This window comes from Aotus nancymaae, unplaced genomic scaffold (assembly GCF_030222135.1).
Source record: "Aotus nancymaae isolate 86718 unplaced genomic scaffold, 86718_ANA_hifiasm-v0.15.2.pri h1tg000012l, whole genome shotgun sequence".
Lineage (NCBI taxonomy): Eukaryota > Metazoa > Chordata > Mammalia > Primates > Aotidae > Aotus > Aotus nancymaae.
Genome location: NW_026988423.1, coordinates 10757888 through 10778132, shown reverse-complemented (window position 1 = coordinate 10778132; position 20245 = coordinate 10757888). Strand labels below are relative to the sequence as shown.

General features: G+C 33.7%; 1 protein-coding gene across 11 annotated transcripts in view; it reads right to left on the bottom strand.

The window, feature by feature from the left end:
- Positions 1–20245, bottom strand: part of GRIA4 (glutamate ionotropic receptor AMPA type subunit 4) — a 395455-nt gene that overhangs the window by 62424 nt on the left and 312786 nt on the right. For 9 of the 11 annotated variants that reach the window (XM_064375380.1, XM_064375383.1, XM_064375377.1 and 6 more), the window contains 4 exons: positions 16080–16247; positions 14838–14942; positions 9651–9761; positions 1546–1752 (listed from right to left, as the gene is read on the bottom strand). In XM_064375380.1, the coding sequence (XP_064231450.1) occupies positions 1546–1752; positions 9651–9761; positions 14838–14942; positions 16080–16247 (591 nt within the window). Of the gene's footprint in view, positions 1–1545; positions 1753–7133; positions 8347–9650; positions 9762–14837; positions 14943–16079; positions 16248–20245 lie in introns of those variants that run through there. The other 2 variants (XM_064375386.1, XM_064375385.1) reach the window with 1 other exon arrangement.

Sequence of the window (20245 nt, the reverse complement as noted above, 5' to 3'; positions counted from 1 at the left end):
GTCTATAATTAAATGGTAATCCAAGTGTGATTTTTTGAGATGTAATATGCAATAGTGTTTTCTGAAAAAAATGAATTACAGTAGTTCTAACAACTTGGATAATGTTAATGTCTAAGATATGCTTACTGTATCAAAAGTTTAAATATTAACCAAAGAACAAATGCTTTAGAAACCCTTTTTCTTTGGAATTTAAAGCTCAATATAAAACTGTTGATAAACTCTGTGGTAAAATATATTTTGCTATTTTTTAAAACTGCATTTTTTTTCTCATTTAGGGTCACCTAAGCAGTCAGCAATTCTTTCCCATGGATATAAAACTAAACAATTGCTTCATAATGTCAAGCAATTTCCTCATTCTGCAGAGGTTTTAGCTACTTTACTGTATAATGTGCAAAGAATGTTCATTGCTTCATGGTCTAAAAGGCAAGATGCAGAATGATGAAACTGTTGAATTGCAGTTCTGGCTTGGAACGTGAGTTTCTCCTAGGACTCCAGTTATGTTTTAAATCTTTCTATTTTTATTGTTTTCTGAAGAAAAGTGACTCTCTATGTAGTTCCCCATTTCAAAGGGGTTTGTGAGGATTAATCAGACTACATTTTGAAGGTGAAATATAAATTGGCTTTTCGGACATTTCATATTACATTTCAAGTATATGTTACTTTATTGATTACTTGATGATTAGAGCTTCCTATGAGCTATAGATTTGATTTCTGGACTTCTGAAATATTATGCCATCGCTAGCATGTGATAATTCCCATTTGATTTTGACATTTTGCAGTGGTAGCTGAAGACATTGATCTTGATATTACTATGATTCAGGGAGAAACATTTATGCTGTATTTGCCCTCAGGTATGAATGTGTATACCCAATATCAAGTACACTTGAGGGAGGGGCATAACATGCTTTCATGTGAGGCCCATTTTGGAATAAATTCTAGCATTTGTGTTTTGCTACGTATACTAGTATAAAAAATGATGGTACTGCATAAAGTTTAAATTTACTGTATTCAGCAGAATTGTAAGAATCTGACATTATTGATGAATATTTAATAGAGGCTAAAGTAGTATAGTGATTGCCTCACCAATTACTTAAAAGATATTTATAAGTAATTACAAACAACGGAGGTATAAATAACTATCTAAAATAATGACCAACTTTACATTGTTTAAGGAAATCTTTTCCTACAGTTCTCAAATAACAGATTACTATTAGATTTGTTTTGTAGTGCTATACACAGCAGCATCAAACTTAAAAGAATAATCACTCCAGATCTTAAAGTCAATTAAAAAAACTAGGACTGCGTATTCTGAATTTTTATCTTCTTTCTGATTTTGATCTTATCAAGTGTCAGTTTCTCTCATTATTTGTGTATTGCATTATTAATGAAATGAAATAGAAAAAGATTTGAACATTTTATATGCCTCTTGGAATGTAGCTGCAAATTTCAAAAACAGTAATAGACGTTTGAAAATTGTTATGTGCCCAAGGGAAAAGAAGTTTCAGGTATATGTAAGTAAATTCTTCAATAAGTTGATTTGCTTACCCCATAAACAAGTTCTCCTACCATCCCATTCCAGATTTTTGTGTCTGCATCCCTTGCTCCATATTTTCCATCAGGGACAATGGCAATTTTATACTTGATACCAATATGTTTTGCAATTTCAGATGCCAAATCTACACAGTATCCTTCATACTTGTCATTTCCTTCAAACATTTCATGATTTTTCTTGTACATAACATATGGGGATTCCTATAATGAGAGAAGTAGAACTGTAAAGGAGAAATTATAAAACAATTGAAAAATCTTATGTAACTTTCCAATTTCAGAATTTGACATAAAGATTATATTTAGTATTGGTACACATACTGATTTTGTGTAGTTAGAAATCAATAATAAAACAGATGAATATATAAATAAGCTTAGAAGATATTAAATTGCTTTGCATTGGATACTAAAATTGAAATATTTAATTTTCTATTGGAATAAGTATGAAAAACCTAGCACTACGACTGTGCCAGGAGAAGTGTCAGTTAATAATTATCTAGAGAAGCATAAATTATTTTCTTTGACAATGAAATTAGTATTTATAAAATATTTCATGAAATTAAAGACTATTCAGTAGTCAGTGTCACCTAATAAAAACTAATTCAAGGTCATAGGTTTCCATCTTCTGCATCTTATTTAACCACATTCAACTGTGACTTTCTTTAAGGAAAAGGCTATATCATTTTTCTTTGATCTCTAGTGTTTAGCAAGATGCCTTTCTCAGAGCAGGCACTTGATACACTATTTTTCAAAGAAAAAAATGAATTAATAGTTTAAAAATTCTTATATGGTTATTTGCATTAAATTTGCTTTCCTAATGTTGTCCAATATTTTGGCTTTAAATATGGTTTGTGCTCCATGAACTTTAATTGTAATATAAAATATTTCCCTAGTGATGCTAATTTTACTCAAGTTGTAATGAGTACACACTTCAAGTAATATTTCCATTTAGTTTTCTAAGCAAATGAGGCAGAAAACTGATAAATAATTATGATGAAAATCCTGATAAAATGAAAAAGTTTACCAGTGGCTAATAATTACTGGGCAGTTTTCAGTTAAACCTGGGCAGTTTTCAGTTAAACACACACACACACACACACACACACACACACACACACACACACACACCCTTAAACCGAACCATTAAAAGACACGAACTAAAGAGACATTTTAGCAAAAAGGACTTCATTTTGTAAGTGGTACCTAAAGCCTCTAACCAAAGATAGACCTGATGAACATGTAATATGGAGAGAGTCCCTGGTCACATCTGAGTTTTTCCAGTCATTTGCAGACAAGGAGTGACCACCTTTGGCTACAACATTATTGAGATAATGTATTCATATTTTGTAAATTATACAGTAACATTTATTTGTAATCTCTCATAAAAGTCTTTTCGTTTTCCCCCCAAAATTCATAATTGGGGAAGTTGAATTTGCTCTTGGAACTCTAGAAGGTAATTTACTTTGCATGAATAACATGGCAGCCTACACTACTGCTGATTTTGTTTTTTAAGGACTTCGTAAATGTAGAAACCCCTTTTAAAAATTTAATAAAACATGTGAATTACAGGACATTTTATTTTCTCATAGAGATGCCCTAAATAATTCTATAGTGGGCAATTGTCCAGGATTGGTCCTTCTAATCCTGCCTTGGATTGGCATGGCCAAATGACCCAGAAGCCTCCAATGCTTCTAACTTTTTTGAATTTGATGAATTAGTTATTATGAACTAATTGTTACATTTTCTTTTTTTACAGTAATCTTTTTAAAATATGAAAGAATATTAGAAAAAAGCAAGCGTCACATATTTGTAAAATACTTAAATTCAGATTGAAATGGCTGTACAACTATCATCTATGAGTGTAACAGGCTTAAGAGTTTTTCAAAAGGGATATAGCTAAGGTTCCATTTGGTACTAAGACTGAAGGTCAATTCAAAAGTCTGCAATATTTGAGCACATGAATTTTTGTACTCAAGTACATATGTTACTTATTAGCTTGTGTGTACAAGTTTCTCTAGCTAGTATTTAAAATCTAATTTGCTGCTCTCTACATTATATAATAAACTATCTACTTCAATAAAAGCTATGTATTTATTATTTAATCAAACATTTATTAAGCACTTACTGTGTGCCAGGCAGTTTGCTGGGTGATAGGGACACAAAAATAAGTAAAATATGCCCCTTGTTCCCTTGCAATCAAAGTCACTATAGTTTTTTTTTTTTTTTGTAATGATGGCAAAGGAGTATAAGGTGGGATAATAATAAAATATAGTGGTGAAAAACAATGGTAGCTCTTACTTATTAGTGCTTACTATGTATCGGGCACAAAGTAAATTTCTTCATGTCTTTTCATTTACTTTTGACACTCGCACATTGAGGTAGGCATTTCCCATTTTGCAGATGGGACAATGAAGACTCAGGGAGGTTAAGGCAGTTGTTCAATTTCACAGAGCTAACAAGTGAAAGATGTGGGAGCTGACCCTGAATTTTGATATTTTATTTTGTGTTTTTTTGAGAAACAGTCTAGTGCTCTATCACCCAGGCTGGAATGTAGTAGTGTGATCTCAGCTCAGGGCACCCTCCACTTCCCAGGTTCAAGCGATTCTCCTGCCTCAGCCTCCTAAGTAGCTAAGATTACAGGCACATGCCACTATGCCCAGCTAATTCTTGTATTTTTAGCAGAGATGGGATTTCACCATGTTGGCCAGGCTGGTCTCAAACTCCTGGCCTCAAGTGATTCACTTGCCTTGGCCTCCTAAAGTGCTGGGATTACAGGTGTGAGTCACTGCAGTTGGCCGACCTTATATTTTGAATTATCTGGAAAATTTTGAAGCTACAGCATTTATCAAATTATGTGCAATTAATTGATTTTCCATATGACTTAATAAAATATCTGTAAATTTTTGAAGCTATTATTGATTTATCAAAATATGTGCCATTAATTGAGATTTCATATGACTTAATGAGAGAGGGACCGAGATTAAAGAAATGTATTTCTGCATTTTTATGAAATTCGTTTAATGAAATTCTTCACATAATCTTCTAGGTAAACAGTGTAGATAAAGCCTTTCAATTTCTTCTCATAATGTCTGGCATATAGAAGGCACTAAATAAATACAAAGATAACCTGGCCTATCAGTGTTTCCCAAATAACGATATCATTATAAAGTAATTTTATTAGAAATTCTAGTTCAGGTTTTCTGAAGGAAAGTCAATATTAACAAGGGTTAGGTTATCACTACTGAACAGGCATGTGTCTATATGAGTAAAATATTTATTTAATGTCTTTCATTTTTTCAGTATTTTCTTTCTTTTTTATTTTGGACAGCAGGGGTCCATCACGTCATTGTTTTCCTGCTGAGCAAACCAACAAAGTCTAGAAAAGCCTTCAGCTTGCTGCAGATGTTGATTAGAAATGTAGTTAGACTTTTTGCCCATCCAGAGGCATAAACAATTACTGAGATTCAGGATGAGTGATGCAGACAGCATAAGAGAAATGACATGATCGCACCCAGGGAAGTGGGGATGTTAAGAGGAGAGAAAGGCTTTCCTTAAATGGTCTCTCGTGGTTGCTCAGCTCTGCTGTTTCTTTGACGGTGTCTCCTATCACTTTTCTTTTCTTTCATGCCTAATACAAAAGAGTAGCAAATGCTCAACATTCGCCCAACCTCCTCATTTCCCTCATGCTCAATCTGACAAATTGTCTGCAACTAGCTCTTCAAATACTTCATACTAGAGTTAATACAAAGTTTAGAGGCTACTATGGGTGAAGAAAATACAAAATCTTTTCAATATAATGAATAAATTCTGGCAAATCATTAAGGAGGATATGTGGGGTGTCTTTTTAAAACAGCTTTATGAATTCCCAAGTGTTCGATTTTGAATAAAAATGGAACGATCAAAGGGATAGAGTTACCTCTTATTTCTGTCTTATGTATACAACCTGCCATGATTATTATCAACACTGAGCTCTGTAGGACAGTAATTTCTTAAAAGTTATTGCATTACTTCTTAGTGAATATAAGTTTTATATTAAGATAGTTTCTCTAATGAATGGGCTTCTATATCTGCTCTGCTATTTTAGGAAAGAAATCACTCTGTTTAAAGCTGCTACATTAGGGATTGCTTCGAAAGTATTTGTGTAAATTAATTAAGAAGATTTTTAATCAATAATGTATAATTTTCCTACCAAGGATATATTTTTTTGATTATTTGTATTTAGCAAAAGTAGAACTATTGAAACAAAATACTTATTAGAAAGGTTTCAACATTTTCTAAATATCATGAATATAATTATTACAATTATTGAAAGTTGTTAAAATAATAAGATCAGTGTCAACCTATGTTGTTTTCTATGTGAATATTTGGTTTTCTTCAAAAAATCCTAATGGATGTACATAATTTACCCCATGGATAAAATTCATAAAAGTGAAGATTAAGATATCATTATTCAATTCAGGAAAAAATGAGTAAATCTAAAGGCTGCACAACTTTAAATTTAGTCAGAATAATTTATTTAAAATTAATTGATTTATAAGCTCTTCAGTGAGTGATGTATGTGAAAGAGGAAAATTAATATTTGGTATAAGGAAGAAAATAAATACATTTTAATTTTCTGTATGTATGTATATATACATATAATACATTTTATATAAAGATGAATGTGTATGTTATTATAATGCACATATATGTATAGTGCCTCTACAGAATTATACATAGAGGAGATAAAATATCAAACATCTCATTAAAATGTACAAAAAGTAACCTCTGGAAAGATCATGTGTGATAAAGATAATTGCTTTTAGATTTGTAACATAATTCTGATACTGGAGTGAATAAATTTGGTTTTATGGAAAATTTGCCTAAAGGATTGTCATGTTCATGAGATGGTAAGACATATCTTTGTAGTTGAGCAATGCATCATAAGCATCACTTAACTTTGGTAGTAAAGCTTTGGGGAAAAAAAGGAGCTTGTCTGAAACATCACTGTATTATCTTCCCTTTTCCAGAGTGTTCAGTAGCCAAGAAAGTAGCAAGATTACAGAGGAAAACACCACCCTCCCTTCTACCAAGATCTACTGTAAACTGCTTTTCCCTCAATTGCTGTATTTATCCAAACCACATGGAACAGATTTGGTTTCTTTGGGTTATTTGCAGAAATTATTACTTTTAATTCAGAAAGTTAAATCGATATGGTCACAGTCTTATGAATTTTATTGATTTTATAAATTTTTCAGTCAACAAGACTTAAAGATAAAAATGATGGTATTAATTTTATTTTCTATTAGATTTAGCTGTGGTATATTCGGGATGATTATATTCAGGTAAAATAAATTTATTATTAAAATGAAAATCACATAGCTATATAACACTGTTATAAGAAAAAATAGCTTTCAACAGCATAAAAAGCTAACACTACATTATATTTAATAAAGATAGCTAATACAATTATTACTTATGTTTCTGGTCTGCTTTCTCTCAATATACTATAAGTTTCATTTAGTGCAGGATTTTTGTCTGTGACATATTCCCAGGGCCTAGAATTGTGCCTAGCACAAAGCAGACGCTCAATAAATATCTATGAATAACTGAATTTCTCAATCAATTTTATTTAGCAATAGCATATAGTGTTACAGTGTATCCACATATAAATAACAACATACACAAAGGACAGACAACAGGAAGAACATTAACACCATATCAATTTCAATCAAAATGAATTATATCCAGTGCTCACTCTCAGCCTTCTTCTGTATCTAGATACAGGTATCACATATATTAAAATATCTAGCCAATTCCATCTGTGTTGGGAGTTTTCAATTGAATTTGGGGATAATTACATGCAGATGCCAACATCTTGTTTATCTACAAGAGATTTCTTTCATAACGAATGAAGTGGAGGAATGTCATAGGTCCTGGACTACCATTTTCAACAAAAGCAAATAGAAGGAACACTTTCAGGAAAAGGATTCTAGTAATTCTTTTTGAATTACTGAATGATTATGCAGTTGTAAATACCAGAGGTATTATTTATATAAAGATTACATTTTCATACAAAAAGACAGATACTAGTATTGTACTATTTTGATAGCAAAAATATTGATGACTTTACTGTCAAACAACATATAACTTTACAGAATGTCCTTTATATATATATATGTATAAAACAGTTAGATTTTTCAGTCATTTTTTACTATATTTTTTGATAGCATGCTTCCTGAAAACTAGCCATGCTTGTAAAATTAATTCAGTATTTTGGTTTTAAGAATTATTTGTCCAGTCCCTTTAATAACAGGGATGGAAAGGAGATTCTCTATATCATACCTATAATGCACATCAAAACACTTTATTTCACACAGAACAGGCAAAATTCCAAGAGATATTTAAAGAAAACAACTGTATATATTCAGAAAACAAGCACACAAATTCTGAGATATTCACTTATAGAAAATCTACCCTTGGAAATGGAGTGTTATAATTCCATCCTTTATGTATGGTGACCTCATTTCAATATATGGGAATTGTTATGTCAGAATCGCTAAGTGATTCTTTTTCAACATCTATTTCTTGAGAAAGATTAATTCTTCTTTAGTTCTAGTATCTCAGAAAAGTCACAGAACTTAATTTTTTTTTTCTGGTAGTCCAGAGTTGGTCATCGAAGAAGAATTTCACATGAAAAATAAGCTTAAATTTACTACACTGGAGAACAAGACTTGAGCCTTAGTTAGGAATGGTCGAACAGCGAGGAACTCTTTTCTTTCTTGATCAGTTTCTTAAAATAGGATTCTTCATCAGAGGCTGAAAAGAGGAGGACTGTACTGAAGTATGACTTTCCACTACTGTGTCTTTTTTTTAGGAAAAGAAACATATATATATTGCTTTTCAAGTCCCATGCAAATATTACACAATTAAGTTGGAAGGTTTACATAAAAACTGCTGTTGGTTGGTTTGCATTCTAAAATCATAAACTTCTGCTGAAGGCTTGTCAGATTACATTACATTGCTGACTGGTGATGCAACACAGATAAAACTAATTGCAACATATGAAGGCTTCTCTTTGGCATTTTCATTTCATTTAATATTACTTTATGGAAACAACTCAACATTACTAAAGACCTGAAACTAAAATGACAAAAGCTAAAAACCAAATTACATAATTTTTTCCATTTTATTTAGAGTAAGGGTTCCATAAATAATTTAAAATATGTTTTGCCTATAGAGTCACTGAGCTGAGTATATATAATTTTAAATGAGATAGAAAAGGTCACCGATTGTTGATCTCTTTTGACTAGCATTGAGTCAAAAGGGCATGTTCGATTTTGAAGATAAAAATATATAAGATATTCTATTTTTTAAAAGGTAATTTCATGAGAATCTCTTTGAAAAAGCAGCCTTAAAATTTAGAGGACTTTTCATTTTGTGATGTGGCTGAATGAAGCAATCATATTCTTCTTAATTTTAGAAGTTCACTAAATTATAATGTGTACTTCTCACTGGTCAATGAGAAAAATAATCGGTGGAAGAAAATGCTTTTCATATTCAAAATAAAAATAACACAAAATTAATTCCTAAAGCATTTAGTTATATAAATCATACTCATTAAAATCTTCACAGTCACATCTTCGCTATTGCAAACAGACAATACAAATCATTATCCGGTGATTAAACTACCTGAAAATTATAATTTTAAACACTATTAATTATTATTACATTGAATTTTTAAAAGCATAGTAACAATAATAATATGTTTACTACTGGATATATTTATGTGATTGGTGGTTGACCTTTGTCATGTTCACTGTTTTGTGCTTTAGGGTCTTAGCATTTCATACATTTCCAACTAGAGTTAGACAGTCTCAATTTTTAACATCTGAGCATTTTTCCAAGAACAGCAATGTAACAAAAGATAATACAAATAAAAGTACCATATGTACTCAAAGCTTAGGACGAACCTATTCAAAGCCTCTATAGGCTTCTGTGGATCAGAACACCCATGTTGCCATTGCTAACAGTCAGCTTTGCCCTCCCTGCTCACCATCTCTGGGGCGTTAAAATTGCCTGTGGACAAAACGGAACACCATAAAGCATAGACCAACACTTACCATAATTGTGGTTACAACCACTGTTCTGTTCTCAATAGCGGCTGTGTCATTTCCAAGAGTGGGGACATCTTGAATCAAGACTAACTTATCCATGTCGTTCCAGTAACCAACCTGCCAAATAGAGAACATGCTTGAAAAAATATTTTAGAAGCATTTAGTCTAGTTTTTCTTAGAACAATGAAGGGTTTGAATAGGTAAGCAAAGAAAACAAAAAGCAAATGAAAAAATGTGTTTGGAAGTATTCTTACTTGTTCATGAGCCAGTCTGCCTGGTGTTGTTTCCAGCCTTGCTACATGTTTGGCAAATTTATTGTGTACAACAGTGGAGTAGCCAAGAGATTGGGAATGGGTGATTCCAAAAGGAATATAAGCACAGAGCATTATTTTATGTGGATCTCCTCCTCTGGTGAGATAGACTAGTGCCCCCTAAATTAATTTGTGTGACTTTATCAGTAAAGTTACAGCTTGTATAGTAAAGGGAATAACCAGATTTATAAGAACATGTACAGGATATTTTCAAGAAAAAGAAACTGTATATCTTTAAAGCAAAACAGAAATGGTTTTGGGTTTGATATAACCTAGCCACTAGATAACAATCTTGCCATTTCTGAAATGCTAACTTACATCAGAGATGAATATTAATGGACAATGTTTCACTTTAAAATATTACATTTAAATTTGTATTTTTTTATTTTCAAATTATTAGTTTTTCATTTCATTTCAAATACTTTTTCCTAAAAATGAATTATGTAATTACTTAAGTACTCTGAAAAGTAGTAAACTACAATGAGCTTTTAATGGAAATTTAGGATTCTTTGGTTGTTGCAGACCATTAAGCAATAATAATGGCTGTTACATATTGAGTGCTTGCTCTGAGGCAGACAATATACTCAATGATTTTTAAAAATATATATCTCAAAGTTAATACACATATCAAGTATGGAGTAGGGGCAGTTATTGTCCATATTTTAGAGATGAGGATTCATTTTACAAGGCTAAATAAATTAAACAAAGTTATACTTTAGTAGGGCCAGAATTCAAAACTCAGGTCTACATTACACCAAGTCTACATATTTTCCTATTATGCTGCATGAACTCTCAAAAGGGTGTTCATTTAATGCTTGACAAACTTCTCTTGAATTTCTTGATGCAATAGTTAAAACTCGTATCTCCAACAAAATGTATGCATTTGCTCACTGGTCTGTATTCACTATTTGTTCTAATATGTTTTGGAAGTCTCTCTTGCCTAATCCAAGTTTCTTAACTGCCATGTTAGTATTTATGAGCATATTAAAATAGAGTAAGCATTAACATGTCAGAAAGAGGTACTAGATTATTCACAAGTGTTGCATATATAATTCGATAACAGAACAGATGGAGAAAAAGAATTTTTATTAATATGGCTTGCTACGCTTCTTGGTTTGATCCAAAAATTATAAGTTCAGCAAGTATTTTCAATAGCCCACGTGAATACATTTTGGGTTAACATTTATTAATAATTATGTGAAAATTTTAATTTAAAATAACTATATATTTGAGACTCACCCTCTTTTCAGTTCTTACGTGTACTTTCATCAGTTGATTCTTGTTAACTCTCCTTTCCACATGACAGTTATACCACATGAAAAGGGGTTTTATAGTTTAGCACTCCATTAAAATGCAGCCACCCTGAAGATCTCACCAGCCAATTTTCAGGAAAGACAATTTTTCTTTATTAATGAGTCCCACAACAGAAAGAATCACAAATCTGGGATACATTTTGGAGAGTACCTAGATATTGGCAAGACCTTGACATTTTGCACTTAAAACCTAAACCATGGGTTTGCAGCTATTCTCCTCTTAAAGATAAATGATCCAGAAGTGCTGGCAAATTAAAATAATAAGCAAACTTAAATTTTTTGCCTTATACCTACATACAATTCTGGTTAAAAAAAGAGAACGCCATACTTTGTGACATGGGAACAATTCATGGTAGATTTCGTGTGGACCATGGACTTTTTTAGAAGTAAGTCCACACAAGGAGTCAGTTCTTAAAGAAAGGAATCCTAAAGTTTGGACCTAGGCCTCACAGAAGATGAAGTTTCTCTCTCCAATCTTCTCAACATTTTGCATTTTACTAAGAACTTTTTCATGACTGACCTCATTTAACTAGACAAGGAAATGAATATTTTTCCTATAGACAAAAAGTGGGTGAAAAGTGGTTTAGTAATGCTAGAGCAAGAATATAGATGCATTTAAATCACTAAATTGATAAAGGATGTCAGAAAAATATTTATCTTCTTTGGACTCTGAAAGGTGTCAGAAAAATATTCATTTTCTTTGGACTCCTAAAGGCAAATATAACTATAATAATATATGTGAGCAAATGTTTCTGAATTAGGATGGTCTTGGCCTCGAACACAGAGATCAGATAAGGACTGAGGGACTGTAAGAAGCTCCTGTTCTACTCAAAGTTGGTTCCTTGGAGAGCTGCTTTGACCAGAACTGCCCCGAAAATCTGACCTAATTCCCACAGCAGCCTTAAATAGAATCCTTAGAGGCAATGGGACTGATGACGTTTCAAGATCTTGAAACCTGAGTCAAGATCTTGAGTGATACTCTGGAGCTGTGGGAATTTTGGTTTCGACTTCAGCTCCACCTCTTTCTGGCTGAGCATCTCTGAGTAGGTCACTTAGTTTCTTTGAGCCTTACTTTTTGATAAAAGGAGAAAAAAATATGTACCTTATTTTTAGGTTGTCACAAGGATTGAATATAAAAATGCACATCAATTTTCCATTACAGCATCTGGCATATACGGTGCTCTCAATAAATAAAATTTTTACAATTAAATATTTCCGAAACCATGCAAGTCCCTCTGGAGCCCTGGGTGGGGGTCACTGTAGTGATAAGAAGATTTTGGTGTACTTAGGAGCTAGGACTTCAGAAAGAGCTTTGTGACTTCTGCTTAATGAGACTCTCAATCAGTTTTTCTGTTGCAGAAGTCAGACAAACTGATGGGTTGACTCTGATCTGTTTTCAAAGATAGCTCCCTTGCTGGCAAGTGTTCAATTTACAAGAATGATTGCTCACTTCTCAGACATATTGCCTAGTTTCACCAGCATAGTGTCTCTCATGGTAGCTCATTTTTAAGTTTAATATTCCTGACACAATGCCCGAGTTGATCGTTGCCACAGAAAAACAAAGATAGATGAGTCTACACCATTTTACACTTCAAATTTCTTTTAGGAGGCTTAGATGAATGTCAGCTGAGTGTGAAGATGTACTGTTCATCACTCTCCCAACTTATTCCATAAGTTTCTCTTTGGAAAGGCTTACTTTTTGTTACCATCATGGTTCAATAGGTTATGAAAAGATTCAGCACTATGAATCAAGCCCACTTGATATTACTGCTAGTTAGCACTAGCTTTCTTTTTCCACTATTCTTTCTTTTATAGAGAACAATTTGACATTCTGTACTTACTGTTTTGTAAAATAAGTCTTTTGCATTTTAAAAAGCTCTGTTTAAATGGCAAATTTTGCAAGGTCTGGTGTGTGGCAGGGAGGTGGGCCAGTCTTACCTTCGTCCACCTGTTAGCCAACATTTTTAGGGGCCTGTGGAATATCCTAACTGCTCCACAGCTAGCAGAGATTCTTTGCTTAAAACTTGCCTTTTCTTTGTTGCTGGCTGTTTGCTGGCAGAGTGGGCTCTTGTTAGCGTCTCCTTCCCTTGCTTCAGTCAATCTCCTTAGAAGAGCCTGGCATGAGGTGCACCTGGACCCTCCAGCTGCCAGCCATCTCCTGCTACTCTTGATCTGGATCAGATAGGCTCCAGCTTACCATATATTAGCTGGCAGCCTGCATGCAGGCTATGCCATTAAGAGGATGGAAAGCTGGAGATGGTTTTCATGGCAGCTCCAAATTTCTCACAGATGTAGAAGCACACCCACATGGCAGACTGGAGCAAAACCTTTGCCATTTTCCTTATATCATCTTAACTTTAACCGTCCTGCCTCCAAGCCTTTCTTCAGGTTTTTGCACCCTCCATTTCATCCTACCCAAACTCTAACATCATGGCAATTTTAAATTCCACCTCCTCCATGCAGGCTTCCTTTATTTGTTTTCCTCCAGCAGAAGATCATCTCTTCCTAGGTAGATCAGTAGGGGACAAAAAACTAAGAGTAAAATATGTTTTCTCACTTACAGGCTTTGGATAAGATAACTTATTGTGCTGTAATTTTCTCATTTGAAAAAAAGAGAAATAATACTACTCAAATTATAGATTTGTCATGAGGATGGAATCATGCAAAGCACCAAGTCCAGTGCTTAGGACACAGAAGGCATTTCATGAATTGCAGCTATCATTATTACATAAAAGCATGAAAATATATTTTGGAATTCTTTTTAAACAGCCGAGTGTTGAAAGAAATATAGCTTTTAGATAAAGTGAACTTGAATATCTGTTTCCCTGAGCATCCTAGCTCCTAGACAAAAGGAATGTAAAAAATTATATGTGTTAGCTACAAAACACTTATAACTAATTACTGTGGTGGGCTGAATGGTTACACTGTATAAAATACTTCTTGAATGCTGTGAAGACCATTCCTATACCTAGTCACATCTTACCACTAACAGAGAAATATCTTCCAAAATCCAGGAACCTAGCACCAGCACCTTCCTGAATGACTTAAATGTTTCTCTTTCTCTCAGCCTAATAATAATCTTACCATTCATCTTCTTTCTCTTTTGGTCAATGGAATTTATCTAGTTGACTAATTCAAGAACACTCAGCCTACTCTAAATATGTTCACCCATTGGAAGTAGCTGTTTGGTACTTGATGTAATAATTTCATAAATGACTACCTTGAGGTGCTTATGTCTCTTTACTGCTTTGTGTTCTGTTCTGCAGAGCCAATTTTGATTTGTGGGATTTTTTTTTTTTTTGCTAACCCCACCCAAAATATCACATCCATTTTGGATAAAGGATATAAACAGTGTATAAATTAGTTTGTTTCAGCTTGGGCACACCATCAAATGTCAGTTATATGACACACATTTATCTCAGCATTGATTATAAAGAAAGTACTAAGGTATTTGTAAGTACTCACAAACAAAGGAAATGTCCAGCCATCTTCCTTCTCTAGGCCTTTAAAATGTTACATACAAACTAAGTAAACAGAGAATTTCCTTTTTCAGTTTGATTGTGGCTCACCTTTCTAGGTCCTGTGCTTTTCAGCTCAAACACATCCATTGTGTAATTGACTCTACGTCCATAGTGGTCAAATTGAACATTCCCTGTCAGCCCTTGAATTCGAACCTAAGTGAAAAAGAAAACCACGCATGTGTTCATTTGCAATTTCACGTATAGTAATCTCAACTTCATCTGCTGAAATTTCATTAGATATTTGAGCTATTGGGATAGAATCTGAAAGAGGAATATCAAAGAGATATATAAGCAATTCTGCTATACCCCTGGAAAGGGAATATATTTTATTGGTTTTTAATATCATAAAGTTTCCATTTTTACTAAAAGAATTCTCCCTCAATTATATTTGTATAGGAATAAAATTTTTTTATGGTTACTTTTCAGTTTTATCTGTATATCCACAAAATGGATTAAATAGCCCTGATACTTATGCCAGATCACATTCTCACTTTGCTAACATTAAAATTAAGATATAAGAAACAAAAACATATAAGGGCATTTTTGAAAATATTCCAATATATTTTATTCCAAATTTCCAAATTTCCTTTTAATTTGCTTTTACCTATGTTTTGAACCCATGATATTTCAGCACATTTAAAATGTAACATTAAATATGTATATGAACAAGTAGTGTTAGTATAATTATGAAAGACTAAAATAAACTGATTACTTAATCCAAAGTTACAAAGCAATTTAAAGATCTCCAAATGTAGTCATTATTTCTGGTTCTTCCACGTTCCAAGACCTAGATGGACTTATACTTCCTGAACCCCCTGTGGTTAGCTAGGCCCATGCAACGCTTTCTAACATATGAGTTGTAAACAGGCATGACACATGTCATTATTAAACCACATAATTTAATTGCCAATTTGAAACTCAACTGTTTCCCTTTGAAGAATTCAAGAGGGTCACTGCTCTGTCAGCCTACATCCTCGAGTGATTACAATGAACCTGCTAATCTAGCGTGTGTCTGAGTAAGCAAAGTTCCTTTCTTGTTTTAAGTCACTGTGATTTGGGTTGTTTATTACTGCAACATAGCCTGGCTTATCCTGACTATGCATCCACATAAAATTTTGTAAACAGCAAGATCTACCTTGCATTTTATCTAGAAATGTCCCAAAAATGATGGCTTGATATATTTAAGATTGTAATATGTATTTGTGCTTGGATAAATTAGTCTGTTTTCTTGAACATTCAACTTAAACAAGACTATGAAAAGAATTGAACTTAAATAAAATTGTGAGTTACCTGTTTGAGTGTCCTCTCCATGTCAATTCCCTGGCCCCATGGAGCAGCAGGATTTGCCAGACAATCCCCAGCATTTCCTCTCCTTGAGATATCAATTTTCTGCCTCCTAAGACTTCGGAAAGTTTCAGCCATCACAAGGACTCCATCATAAGTCAGAGCAGAGGTGTACTAATCAAATGAAAACAAATATAATGGTATATTTATAATCTTATCAAGTACCAGAAATGGCCTGAGGTCTTTGTAAGTTTATGACATAAAGCACCATTCTGCCTGAAGGATGGTTAAATTACTGATAATTAATTGACTCTGGCTTCAGAAATTTCTATTCTTGCTTTAATATAAAGCCTGTACACCAAATCTTATCATCCCGACTTAAAAAGGAGAAAAATCACTTTGAAAAATAGAAACTCTAATAAACAGTTTTCTATCAGTTGGGAGAAGAAAGAGCCTCAGGCAAGGTTTTTCTGTTGTGTCCCAGTACAAATAAGTAAAGAATCAAAGGCTAAGGGAGTGTTGTAATCTGCCTTGTGGTCGGTTTCTGTGGTTGAGCCCCAGGAGAGATGGGCCTCTTAATCTTTTCCTCCTCCAAAATGCCTAGCAAGTTTCCCTGAGATTTAATGTATACTCATTAACTTGAAGTATATATCTTTGTTCAGTCTCCCAGAAGAATGAGTGGAATTGTTTATTGTTATTCAGAAATATGATGCCAGAAATAACATCTACTTATTTAACAAATGTGTTTGCACCAGTCACTGTGCTAAATAGGAATGGATATTGCCACACCCAATGAGGGTGCACAGCAAGGCAGAGTCATTTCATTAAATTTTCAATATAAACTAGGATCAAAGTAGAGATATGAAGGATAGACCATCTGCTTCTTTTTGAAAAAAGAGTGAGCTCCCCCACCCCTGAAAAGATGATTATGATTAGGAGAAAAAGTGAAGAAAGATTGAGATAAAAATGTAGTCTTCTAGTTACAAAAATAAATCAATATGGGCTCACTTTTGGTAGAGATTTATTAGAAAATTACTGAACACGTGGAAATGGGGCACAATATTCTTAAAGCATGGCAGATCTACTTATTCAGCAAACGTGTGTGTACTAGTCACTGTGTTAAATAGCATCAACTACTAACTACTAATCATGACAAAAACTACAATATCTCCTTTAGAAATTCCATATGGTCAATTCCTTATAATTAACACCTTTTTTGCCTGTATGAGCAGTAGGTTTGTGCTGTAGAAAGTGGAGGATGATCTCCTTGATTTTCTGCTTTTAAATGAAAAAAAATTAATTTTTTCAGGCTGAGAGGGGAGAAGGATCACCTGAGCCCAAGAGGTTGAGGTTGAGGTTACAGTGAGCTGTGATGGTGCCACTGCACTCTAGCCTGGGTGACAGAGAAAGACCCTGTCTCAGAAAAAAAGAAAAGAACGTAAACTTAGGCAACGTGGCCATGAGGCATAGTAGCCACCATTACAGGGAAGAGAACTAAAACATGGATAAAATAAGGAATATTAATTCTAACAAAGAACTGTTCAATAGTATAGGATATAACTCTTGTATTAGAAGGATTTATAAGAACCATTTAAATTAAGAGCTTTCCTATATATTCCTCCAGGACATGATAAAACAAGCTTCTGGATAGACATGCCCTTCACAATTGTTTGGGATGGGGTAGTTGAGAAAAATTAAGGTGTTTAATCAAGGTACTACACCAAAAATGAATGTGCCTCCTCCCTGCAGTGACCCAACACATCTTTGAGTATAAAAGTCATCAAATCATCTTTTTTTTGGTAAGGCAAGAAAATAAAAACATGAAATAAAATGAATCTTGCTCAAGTCATAAAGGGCAAGAGAAAAATGCAATGCTAGTACTGAGGACCAAAGGAGGTAAAAAAGAAAAATATTGCTACTTTTTCAACAGAAAGAAAGAAGCTGAAAAGAGATGGCACCAAAAACCAAACACACCTGCTGTGTTTTAAAAAGTCCATCCATGTTTTTGAAATATGTGAACCAGAAAAAAGGGCACGTATCACACAAAGTGGTGTAGAGCAAAGGAGACATTCAGCCAGAGCAGCAAAGACCTGGAATTTGACATGTCATAGAGCTGACAGATGTAAAGAAGTAGTAGTTTAAATTGGTTTTACCTTTTCAAATGATGTAATTCTTTTTTGTGTGTCTGATTATGCTACAATCCAGGAAACCATAGTTAAGGACACACAACTTCTGGGTGGCACCTAGAAAATTCTTAATAATCATTTCATTTTAAGGCAGGGTAAATAGTGTTCTATAGTTATTTACTGCTCTGATAAGTAATTAGAATAATGGCATGGTTTCTGTTTACCAAGATTTATAGATAGCAAGACAGAATTGGGCAGAATCATAGTGTGGTAGAAAAAGTATGGGCTTAGAGAAGAAAGAACTGGGATGAATTTTAATTCTGTGACTCATAGGTTTTTGGGAATGTGAAGCACATTTTTGACTATGGAGTATAAAACAGAGCAAAACTAAGATAATAATGACTCCTGTGGTTGTTATGAGAATGAAATTTCATATCATATCTGAGAGCTCTTTGAAAAATGTACCAGACTCTAGCTAGTAATCTTAAAGACCACAAAGATGAGTATTTGATGGTTACTGCCCAGAGAGTTTATAGGAGTGAAATAGTAAGTGTGCAAATAATTACATTAAATACTGGATGAGAATTACCCAATCAAATGCTATGGAGGGAACAAGGGAAAAAGGAATTACATTTACCAAAAAAAAGAAAGAAAGAAAGAAAGAAAAAGACAAAGAAGAAAAGATTTCATAGAGAAAGTGGAATTTGAGTTTGAGAGAAAGACTTGGAAGATGGTTGGCTTTGGACAGGTAGACATGAAGGTGGAGGACTTTTGAGGTAGAAGCACACGCACAGGAAGTGATAAAGGGTGGGGAAATGCAGGGCAACTCAGACTGGCTGGAGCATCAGAAAGGGGGCAGAGGGTCATGCAGTTGGGAAGTCTTGATTGGCCTATAGAATGGAAGACCTTGATTCCAGGAGATTTTTTTAAAGTGAGAAAGTGACATGATCAGAAGTCATGCTTTTAATCTTGTTTGAAAAATTAAACAAAGTACACTTTAATTAGTTATAATCAATCCTCATTTGTGGATTCTAAATTTTCAAATTTTTCTCCTTGCTAGTATTTATTTGTGATTCTCAGATCGATACTTGTGGCACTTTTGTGGTTATTTGTGGAACTGTAGAGTGGTGAAAAATTTGAGTAACCCAACACACAAGGTCCCAGCTGTGGCTGAACAAGAAAACACTGTTTTCTTGTTTCTGCTCTCATACTGTAAACAAGTGTCCTTTTTGTGTTGTATTTAGTGCCATGTTTTCTGCAGTTTTGTGCTTTTTGCTGATGATTTCACTGTTTAACATGGCCCAAAAGCATAGTGTTAATGTGCTGTTTAGGATTCCAAAGTGCAGGAAGGCTGTGATGTGCCTTATGGAGAAAATTCGCACGTCAAATAAGCTTCATTTGGGCATGAGTCACGGTGCTGTTGGCCAGAAGTCCAATGTTCATGAATCAGCAATACATTAAATAAGGTTTCTTTAAACAGAAACACCCATAAAACAAGGTTATGTACTGAATCGTTGACAAAAAGTTTGTAACCAGAGGCTAGCAGAACTTAACCCTATATTTCCCCTGGGAGCAATGGTTCCATATTTACTCATTCAGAATTTAAAGAGACTTTCTAGAACATAACTGCTGTAAATAATGAGAACTAATTGTATTGCATATATTTATTAAATGGCTACTGAATGCCTAGCATCATGCCAAGAGCTGTGAATGATGAGAGGACTATACAAATTTTTACATAACAAGGAGGCCAAAGCTATAGCATAGACAAGTCTAATTGGAGATAATCAAATAGGAGACATTAAAATGATTATATCCTGTGTATTCATGAACCTGGTCCTTGGCTCAGGGACAGCCAACTACTATATCCATTTAATAATTTGCATATATATATATCTGTAAAATCAAAGGATTGGGCTATAGTGCTTGACACATAGTGGACACCCATTTAATGTTCTGTTTTGAAATTCTATGATTTTATAAGGCAGTGAAGATGGTATGCCAACCTGGCCAAATTCCAGCATTTCAGAGAAGAAATTGACATAG